Source organism: Salvia hispanica, chromosome 3 (genome assembly GCF_029641045.1).
Source record: "Salvia hispanica isolate PSC_SH4W2 chromosome 3, Shi_PSC_v1, whole genome shotgun sequence".
Taxonomy (NCBI): Eukaryota; Viridiplantae; Streptophyta; class Magnoliopsida; order Lamiales; family Lamiaceae; genus Salvia; species Salvia hispanica.
In genome coordinates, this window is record NC_142694.1 from 11,548,051 (window position 1) to 11,564,844 (window position 16,794).

The window sequence follows — 16,794 nt, forward strand, 5'->3', positions numbered from 1 at the left end:
GTGTCTATGAACAAAAATGACAGTCGTATGTCTGATGAATTTGAACAACTAATTAGTATAGTTCTTTTTTAGGTATGCCTACGAAAACGACATTTTATCAAGATCTATAGATTTTTCTTAAATTAATTTACATACTATATTTTCTTTGGTTAGGCGCTGGTAAAATTCGTTTGCATTCTCTATCGATTCCAAACATGATTTTATTTATGCAAAAACTAGCATATTGTTGAATGCTTTTGAATTGTTAAACTCATGCGCTATTATGTTCTAATCGCCAGAAATTTTAAGTTATGGGACAATTATGAAAGTATGATAAGTTCTGATTTAATTATCTAACTTTGTAAGTTGTGGGAAGAAGTCGACAAACAATTATTGATTTGATTGATAATTTTCCCTTTTAAAATTGCAAGTTCAAAGAGATGTATTAATTTGTGATATGGGATTTGATTACATACATTTACACCCTGGTTGATACTCTTATCTATGAATGACTAGATGAATATTTGATAATACAGACTGAGCCAGTTATCGTAAACATTAGTTGTTTGCCGCCTCAACAGCTTCCTTCATTTCGCGCAACGCATCTTCGAAACACTTTGCTAGTGTTTTGGGGTCCGGAATAATATCTTTGGCAACCTGGATTTGCAGTTCCACCATTCCTGCATAACTCACCATATGCATTGTGATTGCCTGCACCACACAATCAAAAGATCTTGTGTTAATGTTATGCAAACCATACATTTACGTTGAATTGAGAATGTTTACATGTGGTAGGCTGCTTGAAGTAACCCTTATGCGCTTCACAGGGTTGCCTGCGATCAGGATGCATTCAGTAGGGCCGACCACATTTGATATAGTGAATGTTGTATTGCAAAGGATCCTGTAGTTGAGAAGGCAAGCAACCTACCATCCAAGCAAGAGAAAACATGAAATGATTAATCCTCATCTTTTCATGTTTATGTTCCTGTTTCAAGAAGTAAACTAAACTCACTTTTGGCCCGAAAAGAGACATGAGTAAGTTGCCAATGCTGTAGGAGAAGGGGCCTTCCAACGAAAGCTTTTTCGAGTCGATCATAGCTTTGGATCTCTTGACAAACTGGATTGGATCCGAACCTCCTCTGTGGTAATAAACAGGTAACAGAAGCATCCCGAATTTGTTGCCCCAGCGCGTTCCAGAATCGCCATCCATCAGCTTTGATATGTCCTGCAGTCCTGACTGTGGCCTCAAATTCACCATTGCAAGACCAGTGAGCCGAAGCCCCTCGGGCAGAGCTACAAACACCAATAAACATTTCATTTAGTTTTTTGTAACACATGTTGGGAAAGATGTTAGAAGTGAAACATGATTGATCATGTTTTACCTTTGGGTGATCTCATGTCCAAGTAGCGTGACAAGCCGCATGTTAGTACCCCGAAAAGAACATCGTTAATGGTCTGCACCAAATATACATAGCTATCTCATTATTAAACAAGATTTGAGTTATCAAGTTTGATCAAATCCCTACTTTCACATGTATATACCATACCATTATTTTGGATCAATTCTCAGGAGTCAAAACTCAAGAAATGTGCACAAATTCAATGGAATATCAATTTGAGAGATGCCTAGATGGCTAGATCCTTAAATGATGCTATATCCCCTTTATATCAGTGTCATGTATATGTATATAAAATGATACTGTATAATTCTAATTTTACACATAACAAGAGAGTCTCTGGGTCAAAAGCCATCGTTAAATGATGCAATATTCCCTTTATATCAATGTCATGTATATGTGTAAAATTTATAACATGACAAGAAAGTCTTGGGTCAACTATTTTCAGCCATCAATTACCACGTCCATCTTTTTCACTTTGAAAAAGGCTATATGCGTTGGACTTTGGTGTTTATTTTATGGTAAAAGCATATGGTTATGTAGTATTAAAACCACAACACACTGTAGAGTAGTCTAAAACTATAGTATTATAAACAATCCATACTTAGCACACAACACTCATCTCAAAATAAGAAAGTGAGAACCCCAAATTAGACACAGTGTATTTATATAGACTATGTAAAATTGTACTGTATAAATTCTTCGACTGTCATATCAAATACAATTTCACCAAAAACTTACACCAGGGGATAATTGAGAACGAATAAAAAATTCATAATATTTCTAGCTGATTTTCAAAGAAGTTGCAAAACTTTATGATTTTTCCTGCCATTTGGCCCTAAATTAAACGACCATCAAGTGGCTATTCATTTTGAAGATGGACCCTCATGGTGGGCGAGCAGTTGCATATTTATTATTGTTCGTGAAAATTGGTCCCCTTGTTAATAATTTAAATCGTGGATGTTTTTCTAAATCAAGTAGTAATAAAATAATTCCATTGACTTTTTCTACACTAACATGACATGACATGACAGTGACACATTCCATCGAGTGGTTAATTAGGAAATTAAGATTGTTAAAATTACTAGAATTAAGAATGATACGAGAAAATTGGTTAGCTAGTTGGTTCCTATAAATTTCCTTTTATATTTTTGGAGATAGTTATAAAAAACAATGCTCTTATTTGTAATAAGAAAATAGTCCTCATCAAGTCCTTCAATACTACCCAATCCATTATAGTAATAAAACATGCTCAATATTACACTTATTTATATCACTAATCAGCCAAAATGTGGAATCATTATTATCCTAAAATAATCAGATTGTATACACTCAATAATCCAATAATAACGTTAAAGAGAAAAAGTTAATTCATATTCTTAATTTGTAGTTAAATAATTTATCATAAGTAAAATAATAGATGAAATTTTATTTGCTAACTCTATTAATATCATCAAATTTTGTTCCTTCCATTTAAGGAACGCATTTTTAGCTATGCGTTTTTGTGAAGAAAACATGAGGCCACGTGGCGGATTGGCCATTCAAAAATAAAACATTCCAGAAATCAGTTAATTCGTTAACACCACAAAAAATGGTGCAAATCAATCCAACGATGATAAATTCAAACACGAAAAAATCCAACGGTTCAGAGAAACTCACCGCGTTCGCCACCGCTCCCTTGACTACCTTCATATCGTCGAGGCGGAACCTCGCCGTCGTCAGCTTCCGCGGCCAGAGCTCCACCCCGGCGCCGCCGCTCACCGCGGTGGTCCTATCTCTCCGCCACGCCGATCTCAGGATGAATTCCACGATATAGAGCAAGGTATACCAAGCAGCCAGCACAATCGTCCCCAAATTCATCCGCCTCCTCCCCGGCCCCGTCGCCGCCGCGCCGACGCCGCCAATCGACGGCAGCCGCGCCGGATCGTCGGATCTCCTGCAGCACGACAGCAGCAGCGACATCAATGAGATCCCGTCGCCGAGCGCGTGGTGCACGCGGAAAATTAAAGTTTTATTCGCCATCAGCAGATGGATTTCCCAGAGCGGTTTATCGGCGGAGAGAGGCGAGGAGACGGATAGATCGGCGATGAATTCGTCGACGGCGTCGTCGCCGGAGATCGAAGGATCGTCGGCGAGAGGCTGGCGGTGGACGATTAGGTGCCGATCGACGTCGACGGCGGTGCGGCGCCAGTGTTCGCGGCCAGCGGAATCGCGCACCATGAGGCTGCAAAACCTTGGGTGTTTGAACATAATTGAGCTCTGAACTTCAGCGCGGAAGCTGTCGATGTCGATCGGGAACTCGACGGTGATGGCGGCGCTGATGATCTGGTTCATCTGCGGCTGCAGAAAGAGGCGGCCGGCCGGGGTCAACGGCTGGTCTCTGTCAACACTCTCCGCCATGAGAGAGAGAGAGAGAGAGTTGATAAATTCGCCGCTAATTTAGAATAAGCGTGTAGTTGAATAAATATGAAATAATTGTATATTAATTTCGTTTTTATTCAGTTTTAGCAACAAATATCACAAACTGAGATATCAATATAGAGATACAACAAATTGTATACTATTGTCAGAAAACTTGTAGATCATAATCAATGAATTGAACCCACAGCCATCGGTCATATTTATTAGTCATACAACATTTTCAGCATCGGCAGCGCCGTGCTCAATTGTATACTACTGTCGCGCTCACAAGTCGTTGCAATGTCTTGACCGCGCCGAAAATCATTTCATTCTATTCAGGGGCGGATGCAAAAATATCAATTAGTAGAGACTAATATTTATTCGTAAACAAATTTAATTAGAGTTTATGAATAATAAATTATTAAAAAATTCTATATGAAATAAGATTGTATCTATGATTGTGAGTCAATCTTTAATGTGATTAATGCAGTGCTAAAGTCTGACAGCTAATGGTCAATCTTTATCTGCAATTTAATTTTGTATAAGCCGCTTTAAATATGACTTTATCTGCAATTTAATTTTGTATAAGCAGCTTTAAATCTGACTTCATCTGCACTCCCCATTCTGATATAGTGTGAAATTTTTTTATTAAGCACAAACTATTTTAAGTTAGGTAGATGAAGAAGAGAGATAACTGGAATAAGGAAAAAGTACATATTACAATGAATACTTACTCAACTAAAAGCAATAAAAACTCTATACGGATTCCAACTAAAGGAATCAATGCATTAGTACGATTAATTAAATTGATGTGAGAATTGTTGAGATATTAATTTGTAGTAGTAGTACCTAAACAAGGCCGATTTGAAGAATTATTTTATATATTCTTAAAATCATGTGCTTAATTAACTAGGTTCTTTCTTCATAACTGCATTGAATATATCTTCCACCACTAGCTGTGAAGTCAAGTCCGGGAAAATCCTCAAAATCGAGTTTTTTTGAAATATAATTGAAGGTATTTTCGCAAGATAAATTACACTTTAGTTGGTGCCTTGAATTAACATATAGTCAAAAGATAAAATGACCTAATGACAAAAAACACCTCCAAATCAGACACCGACGAATTTGAGAGAGTTGATGAAAATTGCACTGATAATACTTCTAAAGTAGGTAAGTTATGATATGCATATATGGGTGTGGGCATACAACTCCCGAGGCCGACTCCTATATATTGCATCCTAAGGAGGGAGTCTTGAGATAGATTGTGCTTTGAACACTTTCCCAGCTCACTCCTATATATTGCATCCAAGGGTGACTTAGATTAATACTATATGAAACAGTTTAATTGATCAGTCGATAATTTGAGAAGTGTAGGTCTTTTTTTATAACTTGATATATAGAAAGAGTAGTCAGACAAAACTTTAGCCCAAAGAGAACATCATTAATGGTCTACATCAAATTTTCATGGACCACATAGTAATATATGAGGTTCCGAAATAGATCTGTCAATTACTGAGTGATTGAACTATCGTCTAATTTAATCCGTGCAAGATACCTCAACCCCAACTACTTTGTTTTTGCAATTTTTGAATCAAACAACACTATCTATGAAGACGACTTAAAAAATGTGGTTTGCAAGGTTGGAAATTCCAATTACTCTCTTAGCTGCCCACCCCGGAGGCCCTAACTAACTAATGGCGGGTCCAATAAACTAAACTCATGAAATCAGACTTGATGATCCAATAAACTAAAGTCGTGCGATAAAGGTTGTCATCGATGTTGGGAGGCAGAGGCTATGCAACAATAATCATTTGTCAGTGAATGACTTGAAAAACAAAAGTGAACCTCAACTGTTAGAATTGCAGCATCGTAAGATCAACAACTCTAGAAGCCAAATTTATTGGAGAGATGGGCTTAATCATCCCCAACCCCACCCCACAAAAAAAGAGACCAATGAAGATAGCTTCTGCGACAACTCGCTCAATAAATCTTCTTATACGTTCCATCTAAACTTATTTAGTGCTAGGAATTGCTTCTATCAAATTCACATAAAAAACTATAGTACATAATTCTCAACAAAGGGAGTACTATGCATTAGCAATATGACATTTTTCCACAAGAAAAACACTAGTGTGAATCTAGAAGTCATTATAAAAGATCAGAACTAATTTTCACTCTCCACATATTGTAGCACCCAAATTCATTACATAAACAAGACAAGCACCCATAACGAAACATTTCTCTCAGCCCATAAATACAGCAATTTTCTTCTTCTAATGTAAAGATGCAAGTCTCAAACACAAAAATCAGTATCAGGGGCAACCAAATGCAAGGTAACAACTAACAAAACATTGATAGTCATTGCATAATTATTGTTATGCTATGATTTTAAAAAAGATGAACAAAATCAAGTTCAACATAAGGATGACTAGAAAGTATATCAAGTTCAATTTTTTTTAAGAATGAACAAAAAATCATGTTTAAAAGGAGACCAATGCAGTTAACAAGTGGGCAAGACAATATAGGAGTACGAAAATGGAACAATACAATGAAATTTCGCATCAGCTATGGTTAAATAGAACATAAACAAATATGACTAAATACTCCCATGTCAAAAACTATTAATAGATGAATTAAAGGCGTTTCTCACAAAAAAAGCTTCAGGTGGAAGCAGGAACAAAATTCCAAACATTCAAAACATAAATAACAAGGTAGTATCTTAATTCAATTCAACCAAAATTCGATTATAACAATAAAAAACGCAAACATTTTAACGGTAGGATTTCTGGAACCTCGCACGAGCACCGCGACCTCCAAACTTCTTCGGCTCGCAGCGACGGGGATCAGCCACCAGCAAGGTACGATCGTACCTGCCGAGAATGTCCTTGATCTCCTTCTTAGACTGCTCATCGACGTACTTCTGGTAGTAGGCGACGAGTGCCTTGGCAATAGACTGGCGGATAGCGTAGATCTGGGAGGTGTGACCGCCTCCTTTCACGCGGATGCGCATATCGACGCCGGCGAAGCGGTGGCGGCCGAGGAGGAGGATGGGCTCAAACGCCTTGTAGCGGAGGATTTCCGGCTGGATGAGCTCGATGGGAACTCCGTTGATTTTAATCAGGCCGCGGCCGCGCTTGCAGTGAGTGACGGCAACGGCTGTCTTCTTGCGCCCGAAGCATTGGACGGATTCGGTCGGGGTCGGGGCCGCCATGGTTGGGGAGGATTGGGGGAGCGGAGGTACACTGTGATGGAATTGGGGATTAGGGTTTTGATGAATTGCTTAAATACCACCACTTTTTCTTATTTACCCTTTTTTCTGATTTGGGCCTATCTCGATATATTGGGCTAACTAGTTAAATTAAATGGGTTATTAACAATGAAAATTCTTGGGCTCTTTAAACATCAAAGCATATAGCTCACTAAACGCTATACAAAAATATAGAGTAGCCTTTGTTTATAAAGGAGGAGTATTAGTTATTTTATAATGAATTTTGATCGAATTATAACCTTTGAATTATAAATTTTATTTTATTAGTAATTTTATTTATATACAAAATGTCATTTTTTTAATGATGCTCAAAACAATGTACTACTAGTAATTTTGTTCATTGATGCTCCTTCCGTTCCCTTATAGTTGAATCATTTTTTCATTTCGTGAAGTTTCCTTATAGTTGAGTCATTTTTATATATAGTAACTTTTTTCTCTTTCTTACTACTTTATACTCTCTACCTTTTTATATATACTCATCATTCATTTCTTAAACTCCATACCGAAAAGTTTCGCCTTAACTATGAGGGAACGGAGGGAGTATTTCTTTGTTTATCTTATTTCTCTCTTCATTTTATTGAAATATTGTTGTTAGACGTAGATTTGTACATGAATAAAACAATTGAGAAAAATTAAATTTCAAATTTAATATTCTAATTTTAAAGGACATGGGATAAACCAGAATTTGACCAAGGTTCATAACTCAAATGGCTAGATGATAAATAGTCAACTAAAATGTGATTATTGGACTTTAGATTATGATAGATGATAGATGATAGATAAATTATATAATGACGATAAAAATATATAAAATAGTGATGGATAATTTACGTAAATAAAAAATGCAAATTTACAAGAACATACAAAATTAACAAAAAAGAAAAATGTATAGTAATTGAAGGAAATGTTTTAATTTAAATGTGATAATATTCGTGATCCATGGACCATATTGAAAAATCAAAAAGAGTTATTAAACTGAATATAACTTTTTTATATAATTAATCCACGTAACAATAGCACGTTTTATTAAATCAGAAAGAAGCCACAAGTCACGTAACTTGAAAATGTACTCCATTTGTTTCATAATAAGAGGTGCTATCAGCTGATACGACGGCACAATGTAATCCCGTCACCTATGGCGAGCTGACAAATCTCAAACCTCTTATCAGCAGAGATAGCCTTGTTGAACTCCAACACGGAATCTCTACTGTCTCTAATGTATTTCGGCATCGGAGCGTCTAATGGGGCCACCACAGACCCGTTCCATAGGGTGTTGTCGTACCCAATCAACCCTCCAACCTTGACCAATTCTATCAGCCTATTGTGGTAGTTCCAGTAGTTGACCTTGTCGGCATCCACAAATACGAAATCAAACATCCCATGATTCTTGCTCTGCAAAAAGAATAAATCAAGAAAATACACCACTAACACTCTTGTTAATACGATAAAACTGAATGATGAAATAGAATGTGATTCCTATTCATTGGTACAATAGAACGAAGAAGGGAATAGAATAAGAATGCAAAGAAATTGTGATTTTATTCCTATCTTCATTCTATTAGCAACGGTTTTCATTTTGTTAACATGTAGACTTACATCTTTAATCATTTGATCAAGAACCGGTAAAGCAGGGCCTTCTCTGAAATCAATTTTGTGTGCGACGCCAGCCTTTACAATGACCGGCAAACCCAAATCGTAATTCTCTCTATCAACGTCCATAGCCAATATCTGCTAATCAATTATAATTTATTACGAAGATACAATATGAGAGCTCACACTGTAATTATTGACGTCAAATTTGGAAATTTAATGGTATAAAGTTTAGTTTGCCGTATAGTAGGACCCAACCTTTCCATCTGGGGGAAGGGCGAGGGCTGTGGCCAAGAGAGAGTAGCCAGTGAAGACCCCAATTTCCATGGTGTTCTTCGCATTCATAAGCTTCAACAACATGCCCAGAAACTGCACTTGATCCGAAGATGTCGCCATCATATTCCTATTTAATTCACTCACAATTTTGATGTTACAATAACAAACAACACCAACAATAATAACAACAACAAAAGGTTAACTTAATCCGTATCAACAAACATTGGGTGCTTTGCAGTAATTTCTCTAAGCTCTTTCATCGCCTCATGCTCTCTCGGATACACACTTGTCTCCAGAATATACTGTATTTTTTCAATAAATTAAACAAATATATAAAATTCACCTCAATTAATAAAAATAATGAACATTTTCCTTTAGAATTTACTTGGTAGAGAGCATCACTCTGCAGAAGACTCTTGTGCATAAGACTCTTGTGCCCACTTTCAGATTCTGCCATTTCCCAAATCAATTTTTTTTTCTCACCCCTTTGAGGTATGGATTTGCCTCATTTCTACCATTAAAAAAGGTATTATATAGTAGTAGAAGTTTGAGTTAATGGTTAGCTTGTTTATAACGCATAGTTGTGTGCCTGCCACCTTTTAATCAGCGTTGTTTTTGTCAAGTATAACTAACAAATTTGTTATCACCCTAATATAGAAAAAAATCACATCAATATTTATTATTAATATTGTCATACATAAAATCAGCTTTGAAATAGTCGTTAGAAAGGCGTGCAAGCATTTAGTGAAAAGATAATGAATTCATTCAATAAGTAATTAATTCATAACAAATTTTCATTAATTAATGAATGGAAATTATTCCTATTTTTTAAAAAGCGTGTGATTTTGTGGCAAGAGTTTTCTAAAAACACATGAAATCCGTGTATCTTAAATTCTTAAGCAGGTAGTGATAATGCCTTGTTTAGGGATTCATTAAACTGCAGCCTAAACCTATATTATGAATATATGATGTTGGGCTTGTTTATACGCATTGGTTAGTTCACATTGAGACAAAAATTCACATGAAAGTCTTGCATGTTATAATATACCCTTTACAGATAGGATTATTTAAGAAAACGAATGAAATTGGAAGAATACGAAGATATAGTTTTATGACTCATCCTATCAATGCAACTGTGGAAAAAATAATTCATTACAAACTAACTTCTATGTAATTGTGGAAAAAATAATTCATTACAAACTAACTTCTATGTAATTGTGGAAAAAATAATTCATTACAAACTAACTTTAATGTAATTGTGGAAAAAATAATTTATTACTACAAATTAACTAGCTGCAATACAATAGTGGAAAAAGATAATTTGTTACAATTACACTCCGTAGTAATTAGTATGATCATAGACTCATTCAAAAAATAAGAATAAAGTTGAATAATAAGGCATGGTTTGGTTTTTCAAATAGCATATATATAGCAATATGATTAACTCGAGATAGAAATACGATCCAAGAGTTAATATATGATCAAGACAAAGTTTTTACGTTATTATATGTGATGAATAGGATAGTCATCCAAATTTTTATAGAGAGGGATGAAGGGTTACGAATTTTGATCGAATTCTAGTCAATCCCGCAACTTTAAAAATAGTCAATTGTTCAATTAGTTTAAATTTAGGAGGAAGTTATGTATGATTTAGAAATAGAAATTCATGACTTTTTTTACAAATTTATATATCACTCACAGAAACATAAAATTTAATATGAAAATAAGAATATAAAATTTGCCTAAAATACTTTGGCTTCCAAATCACACCAAAATTAATCTAAATCAATGGGATACTTAAAAAAATGTCAAAATTATGATATAATTGATTATTTTTAAAAAGTTGCATGATTGATTAAAATTTGATAAAAAAATTCATGATTTTTTATGACAATTTAGCCTTATAAATAGTACTGTACTCCACATTTTTTATTAAAGAAATGGGCTTTAATTGGTAGTTTAGGGTCTGTTTTGTGAATTTGTTTTTTTTTTTTTGATAGTTTTCATATAATTAAAATAAAAAGAAAGAGTTGAATTGGTAGAGGGCTTCTCCCTTTCTAAATAATAAATTGTTTCGAATGATTCGAGATTAATTTGATCGATATTATTATGGTCAAGTGAGAATCTAAAGCCCCGTAATACAAAATTCATGTGACATTGTATTGAGATTAAATATCAAATCATTTTTTTCTAACCAATAATAATTTGAGACTCAATATTGTCAACTACATCAAACTAAATGCCAATATATTAATTTCATTATTGCAATCTGAGTTTGGCTATACCGAAAATTTGTCATATAAAATTTCGGTATATTAAATAAGAAAGATGTCACTAGTCACGTAACTTGAATACAGACTCCATGATCAGTTTCATGATATGAGGCAGTATCAGCTGATACGGCAGCACATGGTAATCCCGTCAGCTATAGCGAGCTAGCAAATCTCGATCCTCTGATCAGCAACAATAGCCTTGTTGAACTCTAGCACGGAATCTCTAATGTCTCTAATGTACTTCAGTAGTGGAGCGTCTGGTGGGGCCACCTCGGACCCTTTCCATAGGGTGTTGTCGTATCCAATCAACCCCCAAACCTTAACCAGTTCTATAAGTCTATTGTGGTAGTTCCAATTGTTGATCTTGTCAGCATCCACAAATACGAAATCAAATGTCCCATGATTCTTGCTAAAACGAACAAATTGTCATTTCATTTGTCTCTTCTTTCTATTGCAACTGTTTTCATTTTGTTAATTTGTAGACTTAATCTTTAACCATTTCAACAAGAACAGGCAAAGCAGTGCCTTCTCTAAAATCAATTTTGTGTGCGATGCCAGCCATTTGAATTACCGGCATACCCAAATCGTAATTCTCTCTATCAACGTCCATAGCCAATATCTGCAAATTAATTATACTAGTTTATTGCGAAGCTACAATGTGAGACCTTACATTGTGACTATTGATATCAAATCTGAAAATCTAATGGTCGAGATTTTAGTGTGCACTATAGTAGGACCCAACCTTTCCATCTGGGGGAAGGGCGAGGGCTGTGGCCAAGAGAGAGTAGCCGGTGAACACACCAATTTCCATGGCGTTCTTGCATTCATAAGCTTCAACAACATGCTCAGAAACTGCGCTTGATCCGCAGATGTAGTCATCCTATTCCTATTTAATTCACTCACAATTTTGAAAATCACACATATAACAACAACAAAAAGAGGGAAAATAAATCAATCAAAATCATCTAACATTGGATGCTTCGCAGTAATTTCTCTGAGCTCCTCCATCGCCTCATGCTTTCTCGGATATACACTTGTCTCCATAATATACTGTATTTTTTTAATACATTAAATAAATATATAAAATTCACTTCAATTAATAAAATAATGAACATTTGCCTTTAGAATTTACTTGGTAGAGAGCTCTTGTGCCTACTCTCACCTCTGCCATTTCCTAAATCAAGGTTTTTTTTTCCCGCTCACTTTTGAAAGGCATGCATGTTGTAATAGGATTGTTCTAAGAAAATGAAACGAATATTGTAGATATTCATATAGTTTCATCATTCCTATCAATGCAATTGTGGGAAAAATAACTTCTTACAGAGACTAACTTCAATGTAATTGTGGAAAAAATCTTTTATTACAAACCAACTTAAATGTAATTGTGGAAAGAATAATTTATTACATACTAACTTCAATGTAATTGTGGGAAAAAAAACAATTTATTACTACAAACTAATCAATGTACGTAACTGTGGAATTTTTTTTTATTACAAACTTTAATAGAATAGTGGAAAAAGAATAAAGTTGAATAATAGAGCCGGGTTTGGTTTCCAAATAGAATATAGCAAAATGATTAACCGGAGATAGAAAATACGATCCAAAGTTAAGAAAGTGATCACGATAAAAGTTTTTACATCGTTATTTGATGAATAAGATATTCAATGAAATTATTTATTGTTAAGGGATGGAAGGCAAAATGGAGTCTCACCAAATTCTAGTCAATTTTGCAACTTTAAAGTAGTTAATAACTTTGACATTTTTTTCAATGGTGCCATTAATTTAAATTTAGGAGAAAATTATGTACGATTTATAAATCAAAATTTATAAATTTTTTTACAAATTTAAATACCACAAACAAAAACATTGACTTTAGTATGAAAATTAGAATATGAAAGTTGGCTTCCAAATCATATCCAAATTAATGGAATAATTGAAAAAATGTTAAAATTATGATTATTTTTAAAAGCGGCATGATTAACCAAAATTTGATAAAATTTCATGATTTTTCTTATAAATTGACCATTTAAATAAAACATTTTTTTATTAAAGAAATGAGCCTTAATTGACAGTTTTAAGTTGGGTCTAAAAGGGTATCAACAGTGGTGGCCCTTTTGGACATGCCCAACAAACTTGGCCCTCCTGCCCATGAAAGCTTGGGAGGGCCACCCAATTAAAATTATTTTCTTACATTTTTTGTTATATTTTAATTTAGCTAAAATAAAAATTATTGGACTATAATAAATTAAAAAATCTAAATTAATTTTAAAATTTTTGACAATTACAAGTAAATATATTTATTGAAAATTCAAATTTTAATTATTTTCATAATTAGGGTGTGAATTGAAATCACAATCTTTAATTAACAAGTTGACCAATTTAATAGGGATTTAGTTTTAAGAGATGATTTGTTTCCTAAATTAATGCTAAATTAATTTTTTGAAAACTGCCGTCCTCTTTTCCGCAGCACTCTAATTAATTTTTTGAAAACTGCCGTCCTCTTTTCCGCAGCACTCTCTCTCTCTGTCTCTCTCCACTTCATCTTCTCCAATATGCTAAAATTAACACAAAAACCTGAAAATAAAATGAAATCATGGCCCGGGCCGTGGCTCTCGGCCCGTGCAGTGGCGAGCCGCGCCTCACGCCCATGAGCCTCGGCCAGGCCGAGAGCTCGTCTCCCTCTCGTCCACCCCCCTGAGCCGACTCCCTCTATTGCCTCAGTAGTGGGGGGCAGCGCCTGGGCCGACTCCAGGCCAAGGACCACGGCCCTCCCACTGTGGATACTCTAATAATACTACTAGCTTAAAGAAAGCCCAACATTGACGGAAAAATTAGTAGGTGGTTTTGGATTTTAGGATTTAGTTCTGTTTTTATAATTACTAGAGATCAATGTGTATTTATTTATTTTTTGATAATTTTCATATTAATTCAAATAAAAAGAAGCATAGACCTAATTTCGTTTGTTTATTTATGTTTAAAAATGAATTAGTTTCCAAGTATAAATACAAGAAATCCAAAATTGAGATTTTTTGAGCTGCATCTTCACTCAAATTCAAATACAGTCATCCTTTTTTTCTTTCCCCTCCAAAATAGAATTTCATTTTTATTGGAAGGGGAAGAGGAATCAAAAACGCAATTGCGGAGATTTCTTGGAAGGAAAAGGAAAAGGAAGCCGTTGATCGCCTGCTAATATATTTTGCCCAATTTCTTCTTGGTATGATTGCTCATCTTTTTGTTTGGGAAATCATATGAGATTGAGTAAATTTACAAATGTATGCTAGTATTGAGTTTCAGTAATGCTCAAATGCTGCAATTTTCTCTGGATTCCGTATAAACTGTATCGCCACATTGCATTCTCCAATTTTCTCAATGTTGTTAGTACGTTTTCTTGAATTTTCGTGCTTTCTTGAGTCGTTATTGCCTTATATGGCGTAGTAGTTAAACTTATATGTGTACTCCTATACTATGGATTTTGACTAACAAAAGAGTTTTAACATACTGTTAATCATGCCTCACGAATCAATTGTACATCGATTGTGAAGCAAATGATTTGTTTGATAGGAGTATGTTCTGTTGATCAAAGTATACATTAATATCATGTTGTTTTGGTTGCTAAGATGAATGTGGTAGAGTAAAGAAAAATGATGGTTTAATTAAGTTTCTCTACTTTGCAGCTTTTCTCATTCTTTGAGTGATTTGATTACCTTCCTTAATCTTGTGCATTGTTTGGTCTGAACTTAGTGTCAAAGTCCTGCTATGGAAGGAGAAGAGTCTCCTAACAGTCATGTGGATCGATTGGCTTCTCTTGGTCCAGTTGAGAGTTGTGGTGATCAGATAAGCAGAGGCTGGGACCATGACTACGACTGGCTTCTCTTGGATGATGATTCTTCTGTGCCACAAACTTCACGCTCATCTTGGGCTTCTTCGTCTCCTCAGTGGAATGCTCTCGAGGGTAGTTCACTACACTTTGCTCCAAGGTCAAGTCCTAAGCACCGCGAAATGATTCCATTCTATCCATCAATAGCCCCTTCTACTCAAGACCTTACTCCTTACGTGTTGATGGCGCACCTGTTGGATCTGAAAAACTTCATGAAAGGACCTAGTTCTCTGTTGCTTCCTGGAGAAAGAGGTTATGCAGCATACGAAGAAGTAACTGCTGCAAGCTTGGCTGCTAGTATCCGAGCGCACCCCAGAGCGGCTTCTGAGATGGATCCATTAAATTATTTCCAAGTTGATTGGAGTTGTACTAATCCCACAAATGATTCTGCTCCTTGGATTCCTTTCCCTCACATCCGGCCTTTTCATCCGGCCCCACCAGACAGACGCCAGTCTAGCGTGTCACGTGAACTGGTAAGCAGTATGATTACATATTTTGGGGAGAATGGTGATGAAATTTGCATCATGGTTTAAACAGGTTACTGTGATCGTGGATTTGCTGTTGAGTTGTAAATTTGAAGATAAGGTTTGTTCTAAGTTCTTATTTTTTTTACTCGATGAATGACTCTACCATAGGTTTATGAGTGAGAAGTATCGTTTTATTTTATGACTCTCTTCATCATCATTGGCACATTACAGAATTAGCTCATCTTTGCATTTCAGGACCATATGCCCAACGGTGAGTTAATAGATGGATTTTCTGAGTTATATAAGCAGAACATAGATATGAGGCTTGATCTTGGATTCTTGACGAGCTGACTTATCCAGTAAATCCGTTTAAATTTTCCTGGTTGTTCTCATTCATTCATAGCCTTCGATCAACTTCACAAAATTTAGTCCATCAAATCCGTGTTGTGCAACAGGTGCTGACTGAGAAACTCATTCGAGTCACTTTGAAAGAGCGAAAGCACAGAGCCTGGCATTCAGAGGAGCGATGCAGCCTCTGTCTGGTTAGAGTCATTGTCTTTGAAGGAGTATTATTTACTCCTATATCACAAGTCAAAATGAGATTTTCAAAACATGGTAGTATTAAAATGATCATCTTGTTGTAAAGTATAAGGGATCGAACGCGAGACCTTTAGTCCTAACATTGACTAATCTTTTGTGGTTTGGGTATTGATCAGGAGGATTATGTAGATGGAGAATATATTGGAATATTGGGATGCAGGCACAAGTTCCACCCGAGGTGCATCAATAGATGGATTCGAAAGAAGAACATATGCCCAATTTGCAAAGGAAAACTCTAGTGATGGAGATAGCAGCAGCTAGAATAATCAAGAAAATGTAGTTAAAAAAAACGATCAATATTAATAAAATTCTTAATTATAGTAGCTTTTGTAGAGAGCTGATTGAGTTGTAACCGGTTTAACCGATTCCTGCTATGTGAAATATGCGCTTCTTCATTTGTTGGTTCCGCTTTACTTTCTTTTCAAAATTGCTTTGTAGGAGTATAGTTTTTTACTTATGAATAACATTTGGTTTAACTTTTTTATAACTTAATCCATAAACTCCAAAGTTGGAAACGAGAGGATAAATAAAATAAAAGTTTAATACTACAACGGACTACCTCAACTATATCAATATGCATTCTGCTTATTTATATGCATATTATCATATATTCCAAACCATCATACTTTCATGGAGTAATATATCTAATAGATTCATATATCTAGAT

General features: G+C 35.2%; 4 protein-coding genes and 1 pseudogene across 12 annotated transcripts; 1 reads left to right on the forward strand and 4 right to left on the reverse strand.

Annotated features, from left to right (window-relative positions):
- Positions 1 to 388: 388 nt before the first annotated feature.
- Positions 389 to 3,850, reverse strand: LOC125213653 (wax ester synthase/diacylglycerol acyltransferase 5-like). Its single transcript, XM_048114310.2, has 5 exons — positions 3,036 to 3,850; positions 1,362 to 1,434; positions 992 to 1,272; positions 766 to 903; positions 389 to 690 (listed from the first exon to the last, which is right to left on the reverse strand). The coding sequence occupies exons 1-5, from the start codon at positions 3,774 to 3,776 to the stop codon at positions 538 to 540; spliced, it is 1,386 nt and encodes a 461-aa protein (XP_047970267.1). The 5' UTR covers positions 3,777 to 3,850; the 3' UTR covers positions 389 to 537.
- A 2,537-nt stretch (positions 3,851 to 6,387) lies between these two features.
- Positions 6,388 to 7,038, reverse strand: LOC125211222 (small ribosomal subunit protein uS9-like). The gene has a single exon (XM_048110943.2). It carries the CDS (start codon positions 6,985 to 6,987, stop codon positions 6,547 to 6,549), a length of 441 nt encoding a protein of 146 aa, XP_047966900.1. The 5' UTR covers positions 6,988 to 7,038; the 3' UTR covers positions 6,388 to 6,546.
- A 1,014-nt stretch (positions 7,039 to 8,052) lies between these two features.
- On the reverse strand, positions 8,053 to 9,439 carry LOC125215650 (caffeoyl-CoA O-methyltransferase-like). 2 transcript variants are annotated; one of them, XM_048117133.2, is made up of 5 exons: positions 9,296 to 9,439; positions 9,133 to 9,212; positions 8,893 to 9,037; positions 8,641 to 8,772; positions 8,053 to 8,436 (listed from the first exon to the last, which is right to left on the reverse strand). In XM_048117133.2, exons 1-5 carry the CDS (start codon positions 9,365 to 9,367, stop codon positions 8,143 to 8,145), a joined length of 723 nt encoding a protein of 240 aa, XP_047973090.2. In that variant the 5' UTR covers positions 9,368 to 9,439; the 3' UTR covers positions 8,053 to 8,142. The 2 variants fall into 2 exon arrangements, with proteins under 2 accessions (XP_047973090.2, XP_047973089.2); XM_048117132.2 differs by having other exon boundaries at positions 8,641 to 8,775.
- A 1,861-nt stretch (positions 9,440 to 11,300) lies between these two features.
- On the reverse strand, positions 11,301 to 12,206 carry LOC148930160 (caffeoyl-CoA O-methyltransferase 3-like; annotated as a pseudogene).
- A 1,493-nt stretch (positions 12,207 to 13,699) lies between these two features.
- Positions 13,700 to 16,507, forward strand: LOC125210852 (uncharacterized). Of its 8 annotated transcripts, none has more exons than XR_016136896.1 (6): positions 13,700 to 14,397; positions 14,925 to 15,533; positions 15,598 to 15,645; positions 15,783 to 15,886; positions 15,983 to 16,142; positions 16,244 to 16,370. XR_016136896.1 is itself a non-coding variant. In XM_089067970.1 (5 exons), the coding sequence occupies exons 2-5, from the start codon at positions 14,940 to 14,942 to the stop codon at positions 16,364 to 16,366; spliced, it is 852 nt and encodes a 283-aa protein (XP_088924096.1). In that variant the 5' UTR covers positions 13,700 to 14,397; positions 14,925 to 14,939; the 3' UTR covers positions 16,367 to 16,507. The 8 variants fall into 8 exon arrangements, 2 of the variants coding, with proteins under 2 accessions (XP_088924096.1, XP_088924095.1); XR_016136898.1 differs by having other exon boundaries at positions 15,783 to 15,798; XR_016136895.1 differs by having other exon boundaries at positions 15,783 to 16,142.
- Positions 16,508 to 16,794: the final 287 nt, after the last annotated feature.

What these genes read in the sequence shown, in the direction of transcription:
- LOC125213653 (XM_048114310.2), bottom strand. Translation starts at nt 3,776, where the DNA reads ATGGCGGAGAGTGTTGACAGAGACCAGCCGTTGACCCCGGCCGGCCGC. An exon ending in AGGGAGCGGTGGCGAACGCG is followed by an intron (nt 1,435 to 3,035) that starts GTGAGTTTCTCT and finishes TATTTGGTGCAG; the next exon opens with ACCATTAACGATGTTCTTTT. An exon ending in TGTCTCTTTTCGGGCCAAAA is followed by an intron (nt 904 to 991) that starts GTGAGTTTAGTT and finishes CTTGGATGGTAG; the next exon opens with GTTGCTTGCCTTCTCAACTA.
- LOC125211222 (XM_048110943.2), bottom strand. Translation starts at nt 6,987, where the DNA reads ATGGCGGCCCCGACCCCGACCGAATCCGTCCAATGCTTCGGGCGCAAG.
- LOC125215650 (XM_048117132.2), bottom strand. Translation starts at nt 9,367, where the DNA reads ATGGCAGAATCTGAAAGTGGGCACAAGAGTCTTATGCACAAGAGTCTT. An exon ending in CCCTTCCCCCAGATGGAAAG is followed by an intron (nt 8,776 to 8,892) that starts GTTGGGTCCTAC and finishes ATAATTGATTAG; the next exon opens with CAGATATTGGCTATGGACGT. An exon ending in TTGATCAAATGATTAAAGAT is followed by an intron (nt 8,437 to 8,640) that starts GTAAGTCTACAT and finishes TTCTTTTTGCAG; the next exon opens with AGCAAGAATCATGGGATGTT.
- LOC125210852 (XM_089067969.1), top strand. Translation starts at nt 14,940, where the DNA reads ATGGAAGGAGAAGAGTCTCCTAACAGTCATGTGGATCGATTGGCTTCT. An exon ending in CTAGCGTGTCACGTGAACTG is followed by an intron (nt 15,534 to 15,597) that starts GTAAGCAGTATG and finishes TGGTTTAAACAG; the next exon opens with GTTACTGTGATCGTGGATTT. An exon ending in GTTGTAAATTTGAAGATAAG is followed by an intron (nt 15,646 to 15,982) that starts GTTTGTTCTAAG and finishes GTTGTGCAACAG; the next exon opens with GTGCTGACTGAGAAACTCAT.